This window comes from Phalaenopsis equestris, unplaced genomic scaffold (assembly GCF_001263595.1).
Source record: "Phalaenopsis equestris unplaced genomic scaffold, ASM126359v1 Scaffold001009, whole genome shotgun sequence".
Lineage (NCBI taxonomy): Eukaryota > Viridiplantae > Streptophyta > Magnoliopsida > Asparagales > Orchidaceae > Phalaenopsis > Phalaenopsis equestris.
Window position 1 is genome coordinate 603 of NW_018165448.1, and position 20,000 is coordinate 20,602.

General features: G+C 46.7%; 1 protein-coding gene across 1 annotated transcript; it reads left to right on the forward strand.

The window, feature by feature from the left end:
- The first annotated feature begins 4,971 nt into the window (after positions 1 to 4,971).
- On the forward strand, positions 4,972 to 10,555 carry LOC110032694 (60S ribosomal protein L2, mitochondrial-like). Its single transcript, XM_020736399.1, is given in 1 exon segment — positions 4,972 to 10,555. A coding segment is annotated over 1 exon segment (870 nt). The 5' UTR covers positions 4,972 to 9,601; the 3' UTR covers positions 10,472 to 10,555.
- The last annotated feature ends 9,445 nt before the right edge of the window (positions 10,556 to 20,000 follow it).

The window sequence follows — 20,000 nt, forward strand, 5'->3', positions numbered from 1 at the left end:
GAGTGTGGGACTGAACCTATGCAGAGTGACTGCCTTGACTAATGAATAGCATCTTTCCATTGTAGGATTGTCCCTGCAGTTGCTTTGGCTCTTCCCTGTTAGCTCTGTTCCATCCATTGCAGCTTCCTGAATTCTTTCTCATTGCGAGAAAGTTCAAATTCCCTGTCCCAGTACTAGACCCGGTCTAAGTAGTTTATCTACAGCAGTCCTTTTCACTTGAAGGTATTGTCAAAGGACAAATGAAATCAATCCATCAGGTAGGTTTGAATCCAATTGGAGTTCTTTTGCTTCGCCCTGCTCCTGAAAAGTGCTAGTTCCCAGCCGAGCGAAGACTTTCTATCGATAGAGCAAATAGGTATGATCCAGGTGGTAATAGTTGCCATTTTGAGTTCCCTTCCCAGCAATGGGAGATCCAGTGCCTTTTACCAATAGGTAAGAGAATAAGAGATTCTTTCTTTTTCTTTGCTACGCACCTTGACTCGCTTTGTAACCCGGCTTGACGAGTCACTTTCCCTGGCTAGTCTAAAGAAGTCTGACAATGACATATCCCAGATTCTATCAAGTCAGCCTTCGTGGTAGTAGTTGAATTTCCCGTTTCTTGCCCAAAAAAAGAGAAGAGTAGCAAGCCTTGCCCCCAGGTAATCTCCTCCAGTTCCTTTGCAGGCGGTTGTTTGTTCTCTTGGCAACTATTGATCCAGTTTCATTTTGAGTCCCCAGTGATCCAATTGCTTTCTTTCTGTCAGCTATCTCTTTTTCAGCACTAAGGTAAGCTCATACAGTTTGACATTGCAGTTCTACTATTGGCATTGCTTCTCTCCTCTCTTCCATTCAGTGTGATGAGATAGAAATTGTAGTGCAAGGAATCCTGTGCTAAAGCCAATGATAAGTGCTTGAGGGAGTGACCCGAGGGTGATAGAATAAGCTGTTGTCGGAATAACTGGTAATATCATCGGTAAGAATTGAGCCTAGCGCCTCTTTCTTTTTTGTTGGAATAAGAGCTTCCTATACCTGCTCCATTGTCAAGCGTACTGAAAGAAACTGTTCACCTCTGGTTAGGGGCTTTTCTAGGACTTCTGCCTTCGATGGATGAGTTCTTCCATTCCGGGATTGAGTGGAAGTTTCCGTTGGATAAGGCGCTAGGTTGGATTACTGAGATGGATAATAAGAAAGGGAGATCCGCATTTCCATCCATTTGGTCTTGGTTAGCAGTGCCCTTTTTTATAGGTCAGTTTGGGGCTAGCTATATTGAGTTTATTTTCTCTTCCATTTTTCTAGAAAGTCTTTATATTCCGCTCTTGCGGTCAGATATATTGCCTCTCAGTTTTCTTAGTCTTGGACGTATGACTCTATGGAGAGTGAATTGATTCCCTTCGAGATTGGATTTATTTTCCACCTCTCAATCCTCTTTTGATCTCCGGGCTAGTGAAGAAAGCTCGCTTGTTTGAGAAGCCTCAGCCCATTGAATCTACTTGAAGTGCAAGTTGAAAGCCACCCAGAGGTAGTTCTCAGCCAGTGAGAAAGAAGATGTATTGAGAGTATCAAGCCCATTAGTTGGAGTGCTAGGAGAATACCTGATTTTGGATTGGAAAGTGCCAGTTTTTGTTCCGGATCCAAATCAGGTTCTTTTCTTCGCCGGGGTTTTTGCGGTTCCCCTTTTCCGTCAGTCGTCAGTTGGTCGACGTTATACCTTATCTATACCCACCCAACAGCGGCTACCTTCCCCTCCTACCGTGCGCATTTCCTACCCCTGTTGTCTTGTGTCCATTTTGAAAAAAGAAAAGTTTGAACCTTAACCGGCCTTCCTTTTCGAGAATATCCCAACATAAGGGCCAGTGCATCTCTTCAATTGGTACTTGTGGATGTCTTTTTTTCCCTTTTTCATACATACGATGGTTGGCCGCTGCTAGGATCCCTTCATTAGCTCTCTACTCCTTAGTTGTCGGATCTAGTAGTAGGTCTACCCGAAGACCGATTTCTTGAGTTTTTTTCTCTTGGCCGCTGGAAAACCTTTCGATCTTGGTAACAGGTCCATCTCTCGTACCAATGGCTCCTTTTGGCGCCTCACTTCAAAACCGAGGTGCGCAGCAAAGAGTTTCCTAAAAAAACAAGCCATCTTTTCATTTATGTCCCACCAATTTCGAGTTTTTCTGATTACGGTGGCCACTATTCAACTGGTATATGATGATCAAGAAAGAAATTGACATCGCAAGTCTACCTAGATGGTTTCGAAGGAGCTGGTGGAAGAAGTTTGGCTTATCTCCAGAAGCCATGACAGAGCTGGTCGGGTCACACTTCCTGGACAACAGGCAAAGTAGAGTTCCCTAGAAAACAAAAAAGCAATCTCAGAATTACTTCACCATAGGTCCCCCGCTGATGCCTCATTTGTTTGCCTCCTCTCTTTCTCTCACTTTCTTTAGCCAGCCAGACTGACTGCATTACTGTGGAGGGAAGTTTTTGACTTTCCTGAAGAGTGAAGGACGGAGAATGGCTCTTAAGGACTTCTAGTCAGAGTAGCTGCTCTTCTGGTAGTCTAGCTGGTAGCTCCGCTTAGGCTAGCTCTCTTCTTTCTTCTCTTCGCCCGGGAGGTTGGTAAAGTAGAAAGAGAAAGTCAAGGCTGTCGGCTCCTCTTTTCCAGGTTAGGTAGTCTGTACTTTTTCTCGAACATTTGACAGAAATAGCCATCTCTTACGTAAGCTTCTGGTAAGGGGAATGACTTTTCTTGGTACGGGCCCTAAGGTATTCAGTCTTTCAGGCTAGCCTTATGAGAGGATAGGATTCGTCTGAAAAGGAGTTGACTGAGTGAGTGTGGGACTGAACCTATGCAGAGTGACTGCCTTGACTAATGAATAGCATCTTTCCATTGTAGGATTGTCCCTGCAGTTGCTTTGGCTCTTCCCTGTTAGCTCTGTTCCATCCATTGCAGCTTCCTGAATTCTTTCTCATTGCGAGAAAGTTCAAATTCCCTGTCCCAGTACTAGACCCGGTCTAAGTAGTTTATCTACAGCAGTCCTTTTCACTTGAAGGTATTGTCAAAGGACAAATGAAATCAATCCATCAGGTAGGTTTGAATCCAATTGGAGTTCTTTTGCTTCGCCCTGCTCCTGAAAAGTGCTAGTTCCCAGCCGAGCGAAGACTTTCTATCGATAGAGCAAATAGGTATGATCCAGGTGGTAATAGTTGCCATTTTGAGTTCCCTTCCCAGCAATGGGAGATCCAGTGCCTTTTACCAATAGGTAAGAGAATAAGAGATTCTTTCTTTTTCTTTGCTACGCACCTTGACTCGCTTTGTAACCCGGCTTGACGAGTCACTTTCCCTGGCTAGTCTAAAGAAGTCTGACAATGACATATCCCAGATTCTATCAAGTCAGCCTTCGTGGTAGTAGTTGAATTTCCCGTTTCTTGCCCAAAAAAAGAGAAGAGTAGCAAGCCTTGCCCCCAGGTAATCTCCTCCAGTTCCTTTGCAGGCGGTTGTTTGTTCTCTTGGCAACTATTGATCCAGTTTCATTTTGAGTCCCCAGTGATCCAATTGCTTTCTTTCTGTCAGCTATCTCTTTTTCAGCACTAAGGTAAGCTCATACAGTTTGACATTGCAGTTCTACTGTTGGCATTGCTTCTCTCCTCTCTTCCATTCAGTGTGATGAGATAGAAATTGTAGTGCAAGGAATCCTGTGCTAAAGCCAATGATAAGTGCTTGAGGGAGTGACCCGAGGGTGATAGAATAAGCTGTTGTCGGAATAACTGGTAATATCATCGGTAAGAATTGAGCCTAGCGCCTCTTTCTTTTTTGTTGGAATAAGAGCTTCCTATACCTGCTCCATTGTCAAGCGTACTGAAAGAAACTGTTCACCTCTGGTTAGGGGCTTTTCTAGGACTTCTGCCTTCGATGGATGAGTTCTTCCATTCCGGGATTGAGTGGAAGTTTCCGTTGGATAAGGCGCTAGGTTGGATTACTGAGATGGATAATAAGAAAGGGAGATCCGCATTTCCATCCATTTGGTCTTGGTTAGCAGTGCCCTTTTTTATAGGTCAGTTTGGGGCTAGCTATATTGAGTTTATTTTCTCTTCCATTTTTCTAGAAAGTCTTTATATTCCGCTCTTGCGGTCAGATATATTGCCTCTCAGTTTTCTTAGTCTTGGACGTATGACTCTATGGAGAGTGAATTGATTCCCTTCGAGATTGGATTTATTTTCCACCTCTCAATCCTCTTTTGATCTCCGGGCTAGTGAAGAAAGCTCGCTTGTTTGAGAAGCCTCAGCCCATTGAATCTACTTGAAGTGCAAGTTGAAAGCCACCCAGAGGTAGTTCTCAGCCAGTGAGAAAGAAGATGTATTGAGAGTATCAAGCCCATTAGTTGGAGTGCTAGGAGAATACCTGATTTTGGATTGGAAAGTGCCAGTTTTTGTTCCGGATCCAAATCAGGTTCTTTTCTTCGCCGGGGTTTTTGCGGTTCCCCTTTTCCGTCAGTCGTCAGTTGGTCGACGTTATACCTTATCTATACCCACCCAACAGCGGCTACCTTCCCCTCCTACCGTGCGCATTTCCTACCCCTGTTGTCTTGTGTCCATTTTGAAAAAAGAAAAGTTTGAACCTTAACCGGCCTTCCTTTTCGAGAATATCCCAACATAAGGGCCAGTGCATCTCTTCAATTGGTACTTGTGGATGTCTTTTTTTCCCTTTTTCATACATACGATGGTTGGCCGCTGCTAGGATCCCTTCATTAGCTCTCTACTCCTTAGTTGTCGGATCTAGTAGTAGGTCTACCCGAAGACCGATTTCTTGAGTTTTTTTCTCTTGGCCGCTGGAAAACCTTTCGATCTTGGTAACAGGTCCATCTCTCGTACCAATGGCTCCTTTTGGCGCCTCACTTCAAAACCGAGGTGCGCAGCAAAGAGTTTCCTAAAAAAACAAGCCATCTTTTCATTTATGTCCCACCAATTTCGAGTTTTTCTGATTACGGTACCTTAACCGGCCTTCCTTTTCGAGAATATCCCAACATAAGGGCCAGTGCATCTCTTCAATTGGTACTTGTGGATGTCTTTTTTTCCCTTTTTCATACATACGATGGTTGGCCGCTGCTAGGATCCCTTCATTAGCTCTCTACTCCTTAGTTGTCGGATCTAGTAGTAGGTCTACCCGAAGACCGATTTCTTGAGTTTTTTTCTCTTGGCCGCTGGAAAACCTTTCGATCTTGGTAACAGGTCCATCTCTCGTACCAATGGCTCCTTTTGGCGCCTCACTTCAAAACCGAGGTGCGCAGCAAAGAGTTTCCTAAAAAAACAAACCATCTTTTCATTTATGTACCACCAATTTTGAGTTTTTCTGATTACGGTCAACTAACCGGCACTATAACTGAGCAAAATCTTCCTAAACTGATAAACAAGTGACTGGAATAAGAAGTGATCCGACAATCCCATGGGTGTCAAAATATGTCCATCAGAACGGGTGAAAGAGAACTGCCTTGTGGTATGCCCTTTTCAATAGCGGAGTCGCCCTTTCAGTCTTTCTCCATTCTATCTGTAGTAAGGAAAGCATGAAGAAGATTGCTTCAATCATAACAGAAAAAAGAAGATTCAAGGCTGAAAGAGGACCCTCTTTCCAAGACGTTTTGGTTTGCACTAAACCAAACCGTCTTTCTCGTTATTACAGAAAAAAAAAAGATAGATGACTGCCTCCGTGGGATTACCGCCTTTTCGATCAAGCGGGTAAGGCGCTAGAAATGCCCCACAGGAATGTACTGAAGGTCCCTTTGGTTCGCTGTCCGGGGCGGGGAATGGGATAACGAGAGGAACATAGAAAGAAAAAGAGACTTTCTCTTACTATTAGGTAATGATAGTCGACGACTCGAATCCTTACTTATATATATCTTTCTATATCCCGCAAATAATCCATCTTGAGCAGCTGCTCAGAATAAGGGTGAAGTCAATGGATTGACATAAAGTTCACTCGTTGGTAGATGAGTCACGACTATATCCTTATTAGTAGAGTCTCCTTCTTACTTCTTACTAAACTAAAGGTCCTCTGATGTGCTTCGAACTACCATCAAACAAATTTTCAGACCGGATCTACAGGGAGATATATAGAGTCACTCTCCCCTGACGTAATAGGGTAACAAAATTTCTTGCATCTAGCGCCTTTTTCAAAATCCAGATCACTTCAACATGTTGGAGCTAGACGCTTCTCGAAGCCGTCACACAATTATGCAACTCACTCGGCCCTCATGGCCCGCATACACATATACATCTTGCTGGATCGGGAGATCGCATCTCCTCCAAGCAATAAGAAAAAAGAGAAAGAGGATCCAAGGCTATCTTCACTGCTACTCTAAGCAGCATCTACGAAACCTAACACCCTCATCGGCGTCCTGGTAACACAACAAACAAATAGCACTATGTGCCCTTCAGACACTAAAAAATCCCTTGAATGGTTCACTATAGAGTTCTACCTAGATCACCAAAACCACGACATTCAGAAATATGTCATGGCGTTCCAAAGAAACTATATACATGAGGCAAGCCATCGCATGGGCAAACGCGACCCTAGTCACAACCACCTTTCACCTTTGCCTGATCCGTCTAAGGACACTTTCAGTCACTCAACTCCTAGTAGCAATGGGTCAATCAATATGTCAAGACACCTTCCAAATAGATCTAGGCCTCAAGATAGACGAAAAAGATGCTAAAGTCAAGAAGGTCCCTTCACCATCTATCCCATCCATTTGAGTGAACTTTGACGGCTACGAGGTTATCCTAGAGATACACATAGCCAATATGCACTGTTTTGAGTGAAAAGAAAAAGACTTCAAAAACAAATTCGTCTGAGTCAAAAGAAACTCAGGAGAATCATCCCCCGGTTCAAACTCGAAAACGAGAACTCCTGCCAGATGCTGGGGTTATTGGAAGAGCTCTCCCACTAACGTTGGCAACCGTGGGCACGCTCCCACTATAACCAACGACCGGAGGGATACTCCCACTGACTGGGAGCATCACATCAAATTTGACCATCTCATCAGATTCACCCTAAAAAAAACGACCACTCAACTAAGCCCACGGAGCGGTCATTCTCATTCATTTTCTCTCTTTTTCCAAAGTCAAAAAAAAAGGTACAAGACATTGAGAAAGGCAAGAGTTTTGATTTTTCCAAAAGAAAAAGGCGCTAAACACCTTTCTTTTAGAAAAATATGGCAAGGGATGAAGACGCAAGTCGCGGAACCCCATGTTCTCGAAGTTCTTCAAATCGAGCTTGTGACCCGTCCACTAATCATGGGACCCTTTTGCATATATAGAATAAGAACCCCATGTGACATACAAGTCACAGTGTGCAAAGCGTCTAACCTATTCACTCATGGGCTCATAGGTATTGGAGTGCAAAGTCTCAAACAACGCACTCGATCAGCCAGACTTAGGGAATGGACTCTTAGTCACTGTTTCAGACAAACAATATCCGCACAGGGGAGGTCGTCGTACTTATCTCAGGACTCTAGGTGTTTGATCCCATCTATTCTAGCCATCCACTCTTTGAGCTTCTAATAAGAAGTCAGAAACTGCACTACGAAGATATCCATTGTCTTTGAGAACGTTAGAAAAACTTTCAAAACTATGCTCGTGATGCTTGCTTGAGCCCAACAATTGCCTTTTCTTTTTTAGCTTACAGACTCTTGTATGTCCTTTTCGCTGAAACCAGGTGGTTGTTCTCTTTTTTAGGCACATTGCTGCAGAAGTGATTAGGCACGTTGTAGGTGATGGAAGGAAAACTAGACTGTGGACTGATCCGTGGTTGTCCCAGGGAAGAATTGTAGATGTTGTTGTAAGGAATGTGATGCTTGACTTTGGTTAAAGAGACTCTTTGGTGAGTAGATTGAGAGTGAATGGACAGTGGGCCCTCCCCTTTCACCTCAACTCTGGCTCAGCTGTGGGAAGAGAGAAAAAGGGTGGAACTTCCTGCCCGAGGTACACAAGATCAGGTTGTGTGGAGCAAGGAGGCGTCGGGGGAGTTTTCTATTGGTCTGCTTGGAATGTTATCAGACGCAGAGGCCATCCAGTTGAATTGTTTTTCAGAAAGAAATATGACAGACCAAAAGAGGCCTGTTGTGCATGGCGAGTTATGAATGCGGTGAGGCTACTGATGTAGACTGTTTAGCGGTTAGCTGCGGGTAAAGGAAACATAGACCGAGGACCGGTAAGCGGATTCAAAGTTCACTTATGAAAGCAACGGTTAGGGCAGCGGGGGTAGCAGTTTCAGACGAGTAACTCAGTCGTGTCTGAATTCCCTTGCTTCGCTCCGCGCCTCCGGTTGTATGTTAGACTAGCAGGCGCAACGTGAAGGAACGACTCGTCCTTCGCTACGGCCTGCTGTGTCAAATGTATGATAGGCTGCGAACGACGCCTAGGGTTTATCCCGGTAGGTTCTTCAGAGGTCTGTGTATCTCAAGTCAATCCCCTTTAGCAAGGCGCTAGCTTACCAAAAAAGATGCATATACAGTTGTCGAGGCAGTTCACAATTTCATACCTTCGTAGCCTAAAATCAATTTGAGTACCGGAGCGGGAAAAACATTGCTGACTCAGCGATAAACTAATGTCTCAACAGGGGAATCACCTTGGAAAACAAAAGAAGTAGTGGAAGGGGGGCTGTGGTGGGTTCGATTCTCATTGATGGCACCGCAGGAGAGGTTTTCATTTCAGACGTATGCTGCATGCAATTCGATGCATTTTCCAATCCGGATAAAAAAATCCACAGTTGTGGCCTGGTCTCCTTCGAGATTTTTTGACGTATGCAGTCATCGAGTACTGTAAGCCGTTTACAGAGAAGATTTTCTCTCTCAGTCCGCCCATACAGTTGTGGCACATGAATGCCAAACAAAGAGAAGAACTACTAGAAAACAACGGGTTGTATGCATCAGTCAGAAGAAGAAGCAAAAGGGCAGTGCCTACAAAGCCATCCAAGTCGAAGCATCGGTTGACGTCGGTATAGGATCGTTGGCTGAACCAAGAAAGAGTGCTACAAGGGTTGTAGACGAGAGAGAGGGTGTCCATGACTAGAAGGAGGTCAATCAACAGAAATCGTCTTTCATCCGTTTTGAAAACAAAACGATCAGATGGATAAGCAAATAGATCTTATCTTCCACCTATCAACATAGAGCACAAAGTCATTTGATCCATATCAAGAAGGCGATTTCTTTCTAGTTTCCGAGAGTCAGTGGTCTCAGGTTGATTAGAGCACTTTTCTTTCTAAACATGATCTACAGCAAGCCCGGTCGGTGGAAAGAAAGCAGACTTTCTATCATCTCAAAGAGATGGTCTGTGATCAGGAAGGCGCCGCTAGATGTTTCACACAAGCAAGTCGCCTACTCATATTCAAAAGGCGCTACTGAGAAAGTAAAGTGGAGCACCCGGACCGTATCCGCCCGGATGACAAGATCTGATGTCAAAGAGGGGTTTATCGCAGGCATGGCTTTCTCAAAGAAAAAAGAAATGACAAAAGCAAAAGACAGAGATGAAAGAAGGACCAACGACGATCCTATACTAAAGGCGTTAGATAAGGAGGAGGAGTAGGAGGAGCTTTTTTCATTGAAGTAGAGACAGAATCGAATGATGACGAGAGAGAATGAGAAAAAGCCTAAAGGGGAGAGCACTTCTCAATTTCACTTTGAGTACGGGGAAGTCCGCAGGGAGGAATTCATCTGGGCGTATTACAGTTTTTCACCGAGGGGGTGGATCGAAGCGATTGCAGCGAAAAATTGACCTGAAACGAAGCACTTCGTCTATGGGCATTGTAGAAAGGATCGAATATGACCCTAATCGTTCTTCTCGGATCGCTCTAGTACGATGGATCGAGGGGGTGCTGCTACGCCGCCAGAGGAAATGCAACACGAACACGATAGAAGAGTTCGCTCCGCCGCGTCAGATCCTCGAATCTACCACGGCCACCATCTTTTGCCTATTTTCGTTATCTTCCCTGCCCCGGAAAGTGGATCAAAGAAAGGTAGCTTGCTCCCAAGCCAAGTGCTTGCTTACGCTTTAAGTAGTGGTCGGCGTTCCTTCCTTCATGCCTCCTTGGACGAAGAGCCAAGGAAGCAAACAAACTTGCGCGAAGGACGTTTTCTTCTCTGCCCTGCCCTCTCCCTTGGCCAAGGGAGAGACTGCATTCCTTTCCTTCGGTAGCTCTTTGGCTTTCCCAAGGATAGCGATAGCTGGGGCAAAGCCCGCTTTCTTCGCTCCGCGAATGAGAGAGAAACTCAGAGGAAAAAAGACGGTTTCTCTTTGCGAGATCCGAAAGGGGAGAACGCATTGCGTTCTCTGGGCACATAGGATCAAACGTCAAGCAGCGCTTTCTTGGCAAAGTTTGAGGCAGCAAGAAAATTTAGGGCTTGTTGGAGCTGCTGAGCAGAACGAATCGAAGCCGAAGGCGGATCAAGGTAGCTTGCCTGCCACGAATAATGGAGCGTGCAAAGTCGATCGTGCACCTGTCGTGTGACCCGTTGGTCCTAAGCAATGTCTTTCGCGAAGCGACCCACCTAGAATCTCCTTTTAGGGAGGCACTAACATGGAACTTCGATCTGATGCGGCAAAGAGATGGTCTGTGATCAGGAAGGCGCCGCTAGATGTTTCACACAAGCAAGTCGCCTACTCATATTCAAAAGGCGCTACTGAGAAAGTAAAGTGGAGCACCCGGACCGTATCCGCCCGGATGACAAGATCTGATGTCAAAGAGGGGTTTATCGCAGGCATGGCTTTCTCAAAGAAAAAAGAAATGACAAAAGCAAAAGACAGAGATGAAAGAAGGACCAACGACGATCCTATACTAAAGGCGTTAGATAAGGAGGAGGAGTAGGAGGAGCTTTTTTCATTGAAGTAGAGACAGAATCGAATGATGACGAGAGAGAATGAGAAAAAGCCTAAAGGGGAGAGCACTTCTCAATTTCACTTTGAGTACGGGGAAGTCCGCAGGGAGGAATTCATCTGGGCGTATTACAGTTTTTCACCGAGGGGGTGGATCGAAGCGATTGCAGCGAAAAATTGACCTGAAACGAAGCACTTCGTCTATGGGCATTGTAGAAAGGATCGAATATGACCCTAATCGTTCTTCTCGGATCGCTCTAGTACGATGGATCGAGGGGGTGCTGCTACGCCGCCAGAGGAAATGCAACACGAACACGATAGAAGAGTTCGCTCCGCCGCGTCAGATCCTCGAATCTACCACGGCCACCATCTTTTGCCTATTTTCGTTATCTTCCCTGCCCCGGAAAGTGGATCAAAGAAAGGTAGCTTGCTCCCAAGCCAAGTGCTTGCTTACGCTTTATGTAGTGGTCGGCCTTCCTACCTTCATGCCTCCTTGGTCGAAGAGCCAAGCCTGCGCAGGAAGCAAACAAACTTGCGCGAAGGACGTTTTCTTCTCTGCCCTGCCCTCTCCCTTGGCCAAGGGAGAGACTGCATTCCTTTCCTTCGGTAGCTCTTTGGCTTTCCCAAGGATAGCGATAGCTGGGGCAAAGCCCGCTTTCTTCGCTCCGCGAATGAGAGAGAAACTCAGAGGAAAAAAGACGGTTTCTCTTTGCGAGATCCGAAAGGGGAGAACGCATTGCGTTCTCTGGGCACATAGGATCAAACGTCAAGCAGCGCTTTCTTGGCAAAGTTTGAGGCAGCAAGAAAATTTAGGGCTTGTTGGAGCTGCTGAGCAGAACGAATCGAAGCCGAAGGCGGATCAAGGTAGCTTGCCTGCCACGAATAATGGAGCGTGCAAAGTCGATCGTGCACCTGTCGTGTGACCCGTTGGTCCTAAGCAATGTCTTTCGCGAAGCGACCCACCTAGAATCTCCTTTTAGGGAGGCACTAACATGGAACTTCGATCTGATGCGGGTATCCAATCCCGCCGCTGAGATGTCCAGCGGATTCCGGGGCCTTGACGAATGGCCGGCCACCATTGTTGTTAGAAGAGCAAAAGGCCCGGGGCATAGCAGGATGAACCAATGTGAATGAGTGTCAGCTTCGTTGCCCGAACACGATTGGTGCTGACCACACTAGGTGCTACCGTGGTAGCAAGAGAGGCCAGGCGGTGACAATTGAGAGGTTGTCACTGAGCATTCCGTCTCACACGGGAAGAGAGGTCAAATGGCAAGGCAAACATACGCCCGTGTGGCTCCTCGCGGAGTATAGCTCACATCCAAACATCTGATTGGGGAACGGGGCAACGCCCATGAAGCTCCGGCGGAAAGGGAAGGCCTGCCAGGCCGTATGCCCATGGGTGCAGGATTCTTCGAAAAAGCGCGGGCTGACTCGGAGACCTGGGACCTTGGCTTAGCAACGAATGAAGGTTCGCGAAGCGAATTCGAGCTTTCCCCTAAGCGGCTTATATAGTGGTCGGCCAACTAAAGCTCGCTAAGCTTTGATTCTTGTAGTCGTAGTCTTGTAGTCGGCCCTCCATGCCTCCCTTCATTTGCTTGCCTCCTTCCAGCCCAGAATGCCTACTGACGTGAAGCTAACCTAAGAAGCTCACCCTTCGGGTGTCGCTGGAAGCGCAGGAGGCCAAGCATTCCGCCAGACGTCCCGGCCTGGGAGCCCCGTTCGCCTTTACAAGAGTCTTGAGTTTTTCAGTAGCTCAGTTTCAAAAGCAAAGGTTAACAGCCCCCTGTCCTTTAGATTTCTAGTAGTCAAGGTGCGTAGCAAAGAAAAGTCAGGAAGGAGGCATGGGGGTGGGAAGGCCGACGACCACTACACTACACGGAGAGATCTCTATACCAAGTCATGAGCGATAGCGAAGCCAAGCCGCCTATAGGCGCGGGGACGAAAGCCCGGCAAAGGTTAGACCTGATGGGAAAAAGCACGAAAACAAAAGTACGTTAAGGTGACGAAAGAAATCACTTAGCCGAGCCGAGGCTAAGGTTATGTAATCAAAGAGTTGTTTTAAGGTAAGTGAAACTCAGGAACTGGCTTAGCTGTTCTACAAAGGAGAAAAGCTAGGGTGACAGAGTCACTTATCCGTCTACAAAGGGAAAGGCGTCGGTACGGAGTCACGTCAGCTGTGGATATAGACTAGGCTAAGGAACGGAGTCTGAAATGAAAGTCTTCACCGAGACTACACTAAGGAAGAAGTCCGCGAAAGTGAGCTCGTCACTAAGAAAGCCGGTATCAGAAACGAAGCCCTCTATAAAAAAGAAAAGAAGTCAAAGAACGAAGTCTCTAATAGCCCCGTTGAATAGGAGGGCGAAGCGAAGGCTTTTTCATTTTGATAGAGGGGGGCTGAGACCTTCTTAGGAAGAGCCGTACGAGGCGGCTCACGTACGGTTCGGGAGCCGAGCCACTGCACAGGGGCTTAGGTCAACACTTATATATTAGCCAGTCATCGATTGGAAGCGGGTCAGATGGTGATGAATTGCGATTGGTCCAAACCTTCTAAAAGCGGCTTCTTGCGACCTGCCCAGAATGCCCATACATACCGTCGGTTCCAAGACCTTGTTCGCACAGCGAATCAAGATCGGGTTTCAGGGGGCAGTCAGCTGGCTGCTTCTTGGCCACGCCCCCCTGCTTATAGATACGAGATACTTGATCTCAATTCTCAAGTAGGAAATTGCATACCATTAGCTGATATACGTATGGGAACATTGGTACATGATATTGAATATCATCCAGGTAAAGGCGCAATGCTGGCTCGAGCCGCAGGAACTTCTGCTAAAATAATTAAGGAGCCAGCCTCACAATGTCTTGTGCGGCTACCTTCGGGTGTTGAAAAACTCATAGATTCCCGATGCCGAGCTACTATTGGTATAGTTTCCAATCCCCACCATGGTGCACGTAAGCTTAGAAAAGCAGGACAAAGCCGGTGGTTAGGCAGACGCCCCATTGTTCGTGGTGTTGCAATGAATCCAGTGGATCATCCTCATGGAGGAGGTGAGGGGCGCACGAAAGGAGGTAGACCTTCGGTGTCACCTTGGGGGAAGCCCACCAAAGCAGGATTTAGGGCAGTAGTGGGGGTGGGGAAACGCAGAATTTAGTTCATGCCACGACGATCTATATGGAAGGGCAGTTTTGTTGATGCATTCCTGTTGAGAATGAAGAAGAACAGAGAAAGTCTTTTGAGCAGGAAAATTTGGTCACGTAGATCTTCTATTTCGCCGGAATTCGTTGATTGCTCCGTACTCATTTACAATGGAAAAACTCCTGTTCGTTGTCGGATCACTGAAGGAAAGGTTGGTCATAAATTTGGAGAGTTTGCTTTTACACGGAGACGAAGACCTTCGAGAACAAAGAAAGGAAAGGGAAGAAAGGGGAAAAAGGAAAGTCTCAGCGTCATATGGCACGAAAAGGAAATCCGATTTCGGTCAGACTTGATCTGAATCGTAGTTCATATTCAAGTTGGTTCAGTGAGGGCGACCGCGAAAGTCACCGATTAGTATTGTCCCTGCTTAGTCCCCTAACGTGGTAGGACGTGGACGGACACGACTTCTTCTAACGTTTGAAGACCAAAACCCGGGACCAGAGCATGTCGTGAAAGAGGCACACTGGGCGGGCGAGCTTCGACCGTGTCTCCGGGGCACAGTGGAATATAGAGATCATGAACGCGAGGTGCAGGATACCAGGCCGAGAAACCCGGGCAAGCACTCCCCTAATGTGCCGATCGCTAGCGCATCCAGGGCCCGGCGCCCAGCTCCGCTGGAGAGGCCGTCACTGATCTGAGAAGTGCGTCTTCAGTTCGGATAGACTGATTCTGCGAACGCCTCGCCCCAGGCGCTAGATAAGAAAACAAGTGCTCCGTTTCTTTCATTTCAGATCAGTGAAGAAACCGAAATCAGAGACTTTTCTCGCTCTGCGCCGCACTATGCTCCGCTTCCACAAATGAGAGTTTTCGGTGGAACCGGTGAACCACGCGAGCTGGTTAGATGCGTGGGACAGAAGGCTCGTAGTACCTGAGAGCGCTGCTATGCAGTGGAAGGAGCCTAAATCGACCCCCCTTCTTTCTTTTTTCTTTCAAAAAAAAGTACAAAAAGATTGGACTCTCGGATGAGACTAAGCAGCTACCGTTCCGACGCGCCCCTGACCCTATCTTTCTTCAGACCATCTCTAAAGTGGAGCCTAGTTGAAGCTATCATTTCAATCATAGAATAGAAGAAAAAAGAAAATTTTAGGGATATCAATGGAGTCTCGCTAAGTCAATAGAGTTGTAGATTCGTAGAATAGGATCAGAGTACGCGCGCTACAAAACGCAGCCAGCCAGTTCTTTTTAGTGGAAAGAAGATAGTACTTTAGTACTGACCCCTCCGGGTCCCCGGTTGCTTTGGCGCGCCTCACCCCAACGTGAGAGTCTTGCCTTTTCAGCCTACGCTTGCTGCTTGCAGCATGGATTCTTTAGATCTTTCGAAGCGTTTTGCCAATAGAGCGAGGGCGTCCTTGACGGGTGGGGCGTTGACTTTCCAATGAGAACCGCCTGTTCCTGCAGCGGGGGCGTTGCACGAAACCAAACCGCCCCCCGACCAATTCAGTACCAGTTGCTTCGCTGGTATGCCCACTTAGGTTAGGGGGGCATTGTCCCTCAGTTCTGACCAACCTAAGATGTGTAATCGACATAACGCTGATTCTCGGTAGAAGTTTCATGCAAGCCTGACCTAAGCTGTCCATTTCTTATTCCTTCAGGGCGCCCCTAGTGGACTTGGCGGTGCTCCTTTCTCAAACCAGAACGACTCTTAACATTAGGGAAGACCACCTGAGCGAACCGACGGACTTGACTTATCCGAACCGAACGTTAGCGGCTCCTATCACGAGCAGCGTCGCTGCTTGATCGGCGGGGAGGAGCATCTCAAAGTATGGGGAAAAGGATCAAGCGTTTTGACTTTGTCCCCCGGGATCCACCACAGGTTGGGTTTGAGAGCCGTGTGATGGGTGACTATCCAGCACGGTTCGGAGAGCACTTGTATGTAGTCTGCGCTGGTGAATGGAAGCCCCCTAGCAAGAAAGAAGCGGCTCTTCCCACGGCTCCGTCACCTTTGACTCTCTTTATTATTATGGTAAATCAGTGTATCAAGATGTTAATCTGAGATCTTATTTCAGTTCGATACGTCCACCTACGATACTAACCTTTGGCTTTCGTCTCGGTAGGTGTATTATTCTACATTTTCCCAAAAGGACATTCATTCATTTCTTTCTTCCCCGTCGACCACTACGACTGAAACGACGCGACAAATCAAGACCCGGAAAGGAGAAGGGCCGGTGGTGGACATTTTTGAAAGTCGGGCCGATCGGGTGTCTTCATTCAAGCGACGGTACAGAGGAAGAACGAAACGAAGTGAGAGGCCGGGGGGCAGGGAAAAAAAGAGTCGAGTTGATCAGGTTCGACGACCGGGAGAAGCAAAACGAAATCAGGATTTGGCCGAAAAAGATGCAACGCTATGGATACCATGACCGATCACCATCGAGAAAGAAGAATTTGTCTCAATCACTTCGGGTCAGCGGGGCCTTCAAGCATCCGAAAGAAGTTGTCAATGATATAGCGTTCCTGATAGAAAATGACGACTCCTCCAAAAAAACTCAGTTCTTCAAGTTCTTTTTACCAAAGAAGTCCCGCTCTGACGGCCCGACGAGTAATCTCCTAAAAAGGACCCTCCCCGCTGTGCGCCCCTCCTTGAATTATTCGGTCATGCAATACTTCTTTAATACAAAGAACAAAATGCATTTCGACCCAGTCGTAGTTCTCAATCATTTCGTGGCACCGGGCGTGGCTGAACCATCTACGATGGGGGGAGCGAAGGAAGGAAGCTTAGATAAGAGAATACGCTCTCGCATCGCTTTTTTTGTAGAAAGCTCGACCAGCGAGAAAAAGTGTTTGGCCCAAGCCAAAAAAAGGTTGATCCACTTCATTCGCTTGGCGAATGATCTTCGCTTCGCGGGAACAACAAAAACAACCATCTCGCTTTTTCCTTTCTTCGGTGCTACCTTTTTCTTTCCAAGGGATGGGGTTGGGGTTTCTAATAACCTTTTTTTGGAGTATGCCCGGGAACAACTCCAGGGTCAATTAAGGATCAAATGTTGGAACCTCATGGGTCAGGATAAGGTAATAGAATTGATAGATAAATTCATAGACCTAGGTGGGATAGGAGAATTTCAAAAGAGAATTGAGATGATGATAGAGATCATACTGAGAAACAGAAGAATTCCGTACGGTTACAACTCTTATTTGAACGAAGTGCAAAAAATGCGATCTTTTTTGTCTAATAGAACAAAAACGAAGACCTTAATGGAGTCGGTAAAGATCAAATCTGTTTATCAAAGTGCTTCTCTGATTGCTCAAGACATCTCTTTTCAACCGAGGAACAATCAAATCTCATTTCGTTCCATTTTTAGTCAAATAGTTCAGGATATTCCATTAAGAATGCCTCAAGGGGTTGAGGGGATACGTATTTGTTGTTCAGGTCGATCAGGAGGTGCGGAAATAGCTAGAACTGAATGCGGAAAGTATGGAAAAACATCTCGTAATGTATTTCACCAGAAAATAGATTATGCTCCTGCGGAAGTATCTACTCGTTACGGAATTTCAGGTGTCAAAGTGCGGATCTCATACAGTAAAAAGAAGAAGGGACGTGCTATATCCGAAACGTACGAAATTTAGTAAATATCGTAAAGGCAGATGTAGTAGGGGTCGCGAACCGGACGGTACACAACTTGGTTTTGGAAGATATGGCACCAAAAGTTGTAGAGCTGGTCGTCTTTCATATCGAGCCATTGAAGCAGCGCGTCGGGCTATAATCGGACAATTCCATCGTGCTATGAGCGGACAATTCCGAAGAAATGGTAAGATATGGGTCAGAGTTCTCGCAGATCTTCCTATTACGGGGAAACCTGCAGAAGTGAGAATGGGAAGAGGAAAAGGAAATCCTACGGGTTGGATTGCTCGTGTGTCCACGGGACAAATCTCATTTGAAATGGATGGTGTGAGTTTGTCAAATGCTCGACAAGCCGCTACATTAGCGGCGCATAAACCATGTTCGTCAACCAAGTTTGTTCTGTGGTCGTAACGTAATTGGTTAGTGGGGAAAACCCGGGCCGGGACTCAAAAAAATTGAAGTGTTTTTCCTGAACGACGGAAGTGGAAAGACAAACAGGGAGAGGTCGGCACGACTTCATCGCCGAAATTGTACGACGAACCTTCTTGTTCCAGGCGTACGACCCTGAGACGTGACGGTGTCACTTTTCCGGCCCGGTCAAGTGAAGTAAGAATAAGAAGGAGAAGAGCTCAGATTCAGGAAAGGATGACCGGTGTTCCAGGAGTCGTTTTTTTTTCTCTTTTGCTACGCACCTTGATCCAAACTTGAATGTGAACATACCAATACGACGTATTCGCGAGCGCACCTAACGATGACTAGTAGTGTGAACCAGGACTAGAAACTGGCCCCTGCAGTGTCAGCCGGGAGTACTGCAAAGGCCCTCTGCAGGGATAGAGGTTGTTCCTCTCGCCTTGCTCGAGTGGCCTAACGGCTCCTCTCGAACTACCTATCGAGCCTCTCTCCTCTCTTCCCGAATGCTTTCCTTAGCTAATACTGATTGATTCACCGCATCTTCTCGTTCATTACATTAGGAGATCTAACCAAGCACTCGAAATGCGACATTGACTCAAGAAGGTAGAAAAAAAAAAGGCAAACTAGAGAAAAAGCCAAGCTGACTGAATTGAATCTTTCAGTTGCTCTATGTGTTTCTAACTGCTGTGTAGTAGGGACCTGAATCCGCGACCTCATGGAGGTGCTTTTCCTCAGAAGCTAAACGTGCCTCTGCTATACCTCTGAAGTGCAATTCTCAAGTCAATAGCAAGAGGATTAAATACCTTATTTTCCAACCACAAAAAACTTTCTTTTTAGACGGAAATGTCTTTCGTTTCGAGCTGGGATATCCTTATGCAAGGTTCACTTTCCTGGTCAGAAAGGGGACAAGAACTAACGACTGAACGAACGAGTGAAACGGAGTTCACAACGGAAGAGTGATGGCATGCCATGCCGGGCAGGTGAGATCAAATAGATGATAAGTCCTAAAACAACTGGGAACCCCTATCTCCAACCGAGTTAAGGATTTGGTGGAAGAGGGGCAGCAGCCCAAAGGCAAGGTGCGGAGAGCGATAGCTTTCTCGCATCGCGTCCCCCAGTCCCATTACCCGCTCCGGTGATCTTAGCAGCTTGGCGGTGTACCCCCGATTGGGAGCCATTGCCGAAGAAATCGTGAAAGGCAACTGGCCGAGCCCGGCAAAAAGAGGTTTCCAGAGCGAAAGCGCTTGAAGTTGAATATTCTTCCGCGAGGCGGAAGCCTTCAAGCACGCTGTCTTTTGTCAAAGACTTTGAAGTTTGGACAACGGGTTGATCCACTGTTGTTGATGAGAGAGTGGACCACTTGCAATATCCTCCTTCAGCGCCTTCGGAAAGCGCCGCCTTACATTCGGACGGAGAGTCGGGGTCGAAGAACTAGGTTTGTTGCTACTACTACTTCTACTAGAAGTACCATAATCGGGCCGCTTGAAAAACGGCACTCTTTATTGTGTGCTCTGAGGAACTCCTGGTTAGAAGTCACCTTGAGTCCGCTAAAAGACTAGGGCTATGGTAACTAAACCGGTGTCGGCTACCGTTGACTGCTTCTTTGAGGGCTCTGAGCCCTAAGTCGAAGCGCTGGACTGCACTCGATAATGCTTCTTCTATTTCAACTAGCGCCTCGTCTCACTCTAATATACGGAAGGAATGTATCCGTCAGCAATATGTCTTTCTAGCTTGCACTGTATCGATCGGTCTTTTACAAGTCATGAGAATGACTATACTCCAACACTCCAACTCGTTCCGAAGCGGGAGCGGGTTCAAGCTCAAATCATGATTCTAAGCAATCGAAACGTCTCTTCGGAGTCAATGGATATCAGAACCTATGTTCAGTCAGTGATCTGGAGTAGACTCCGCGGGCGACTGCTTTGCTTGGAGTGCTGCACGGGAGGAAAAAGAAGAGGAGGCGCTAGAATAGAGGTCGAAGAGCAACAACGGATCCAAGACTTCGAC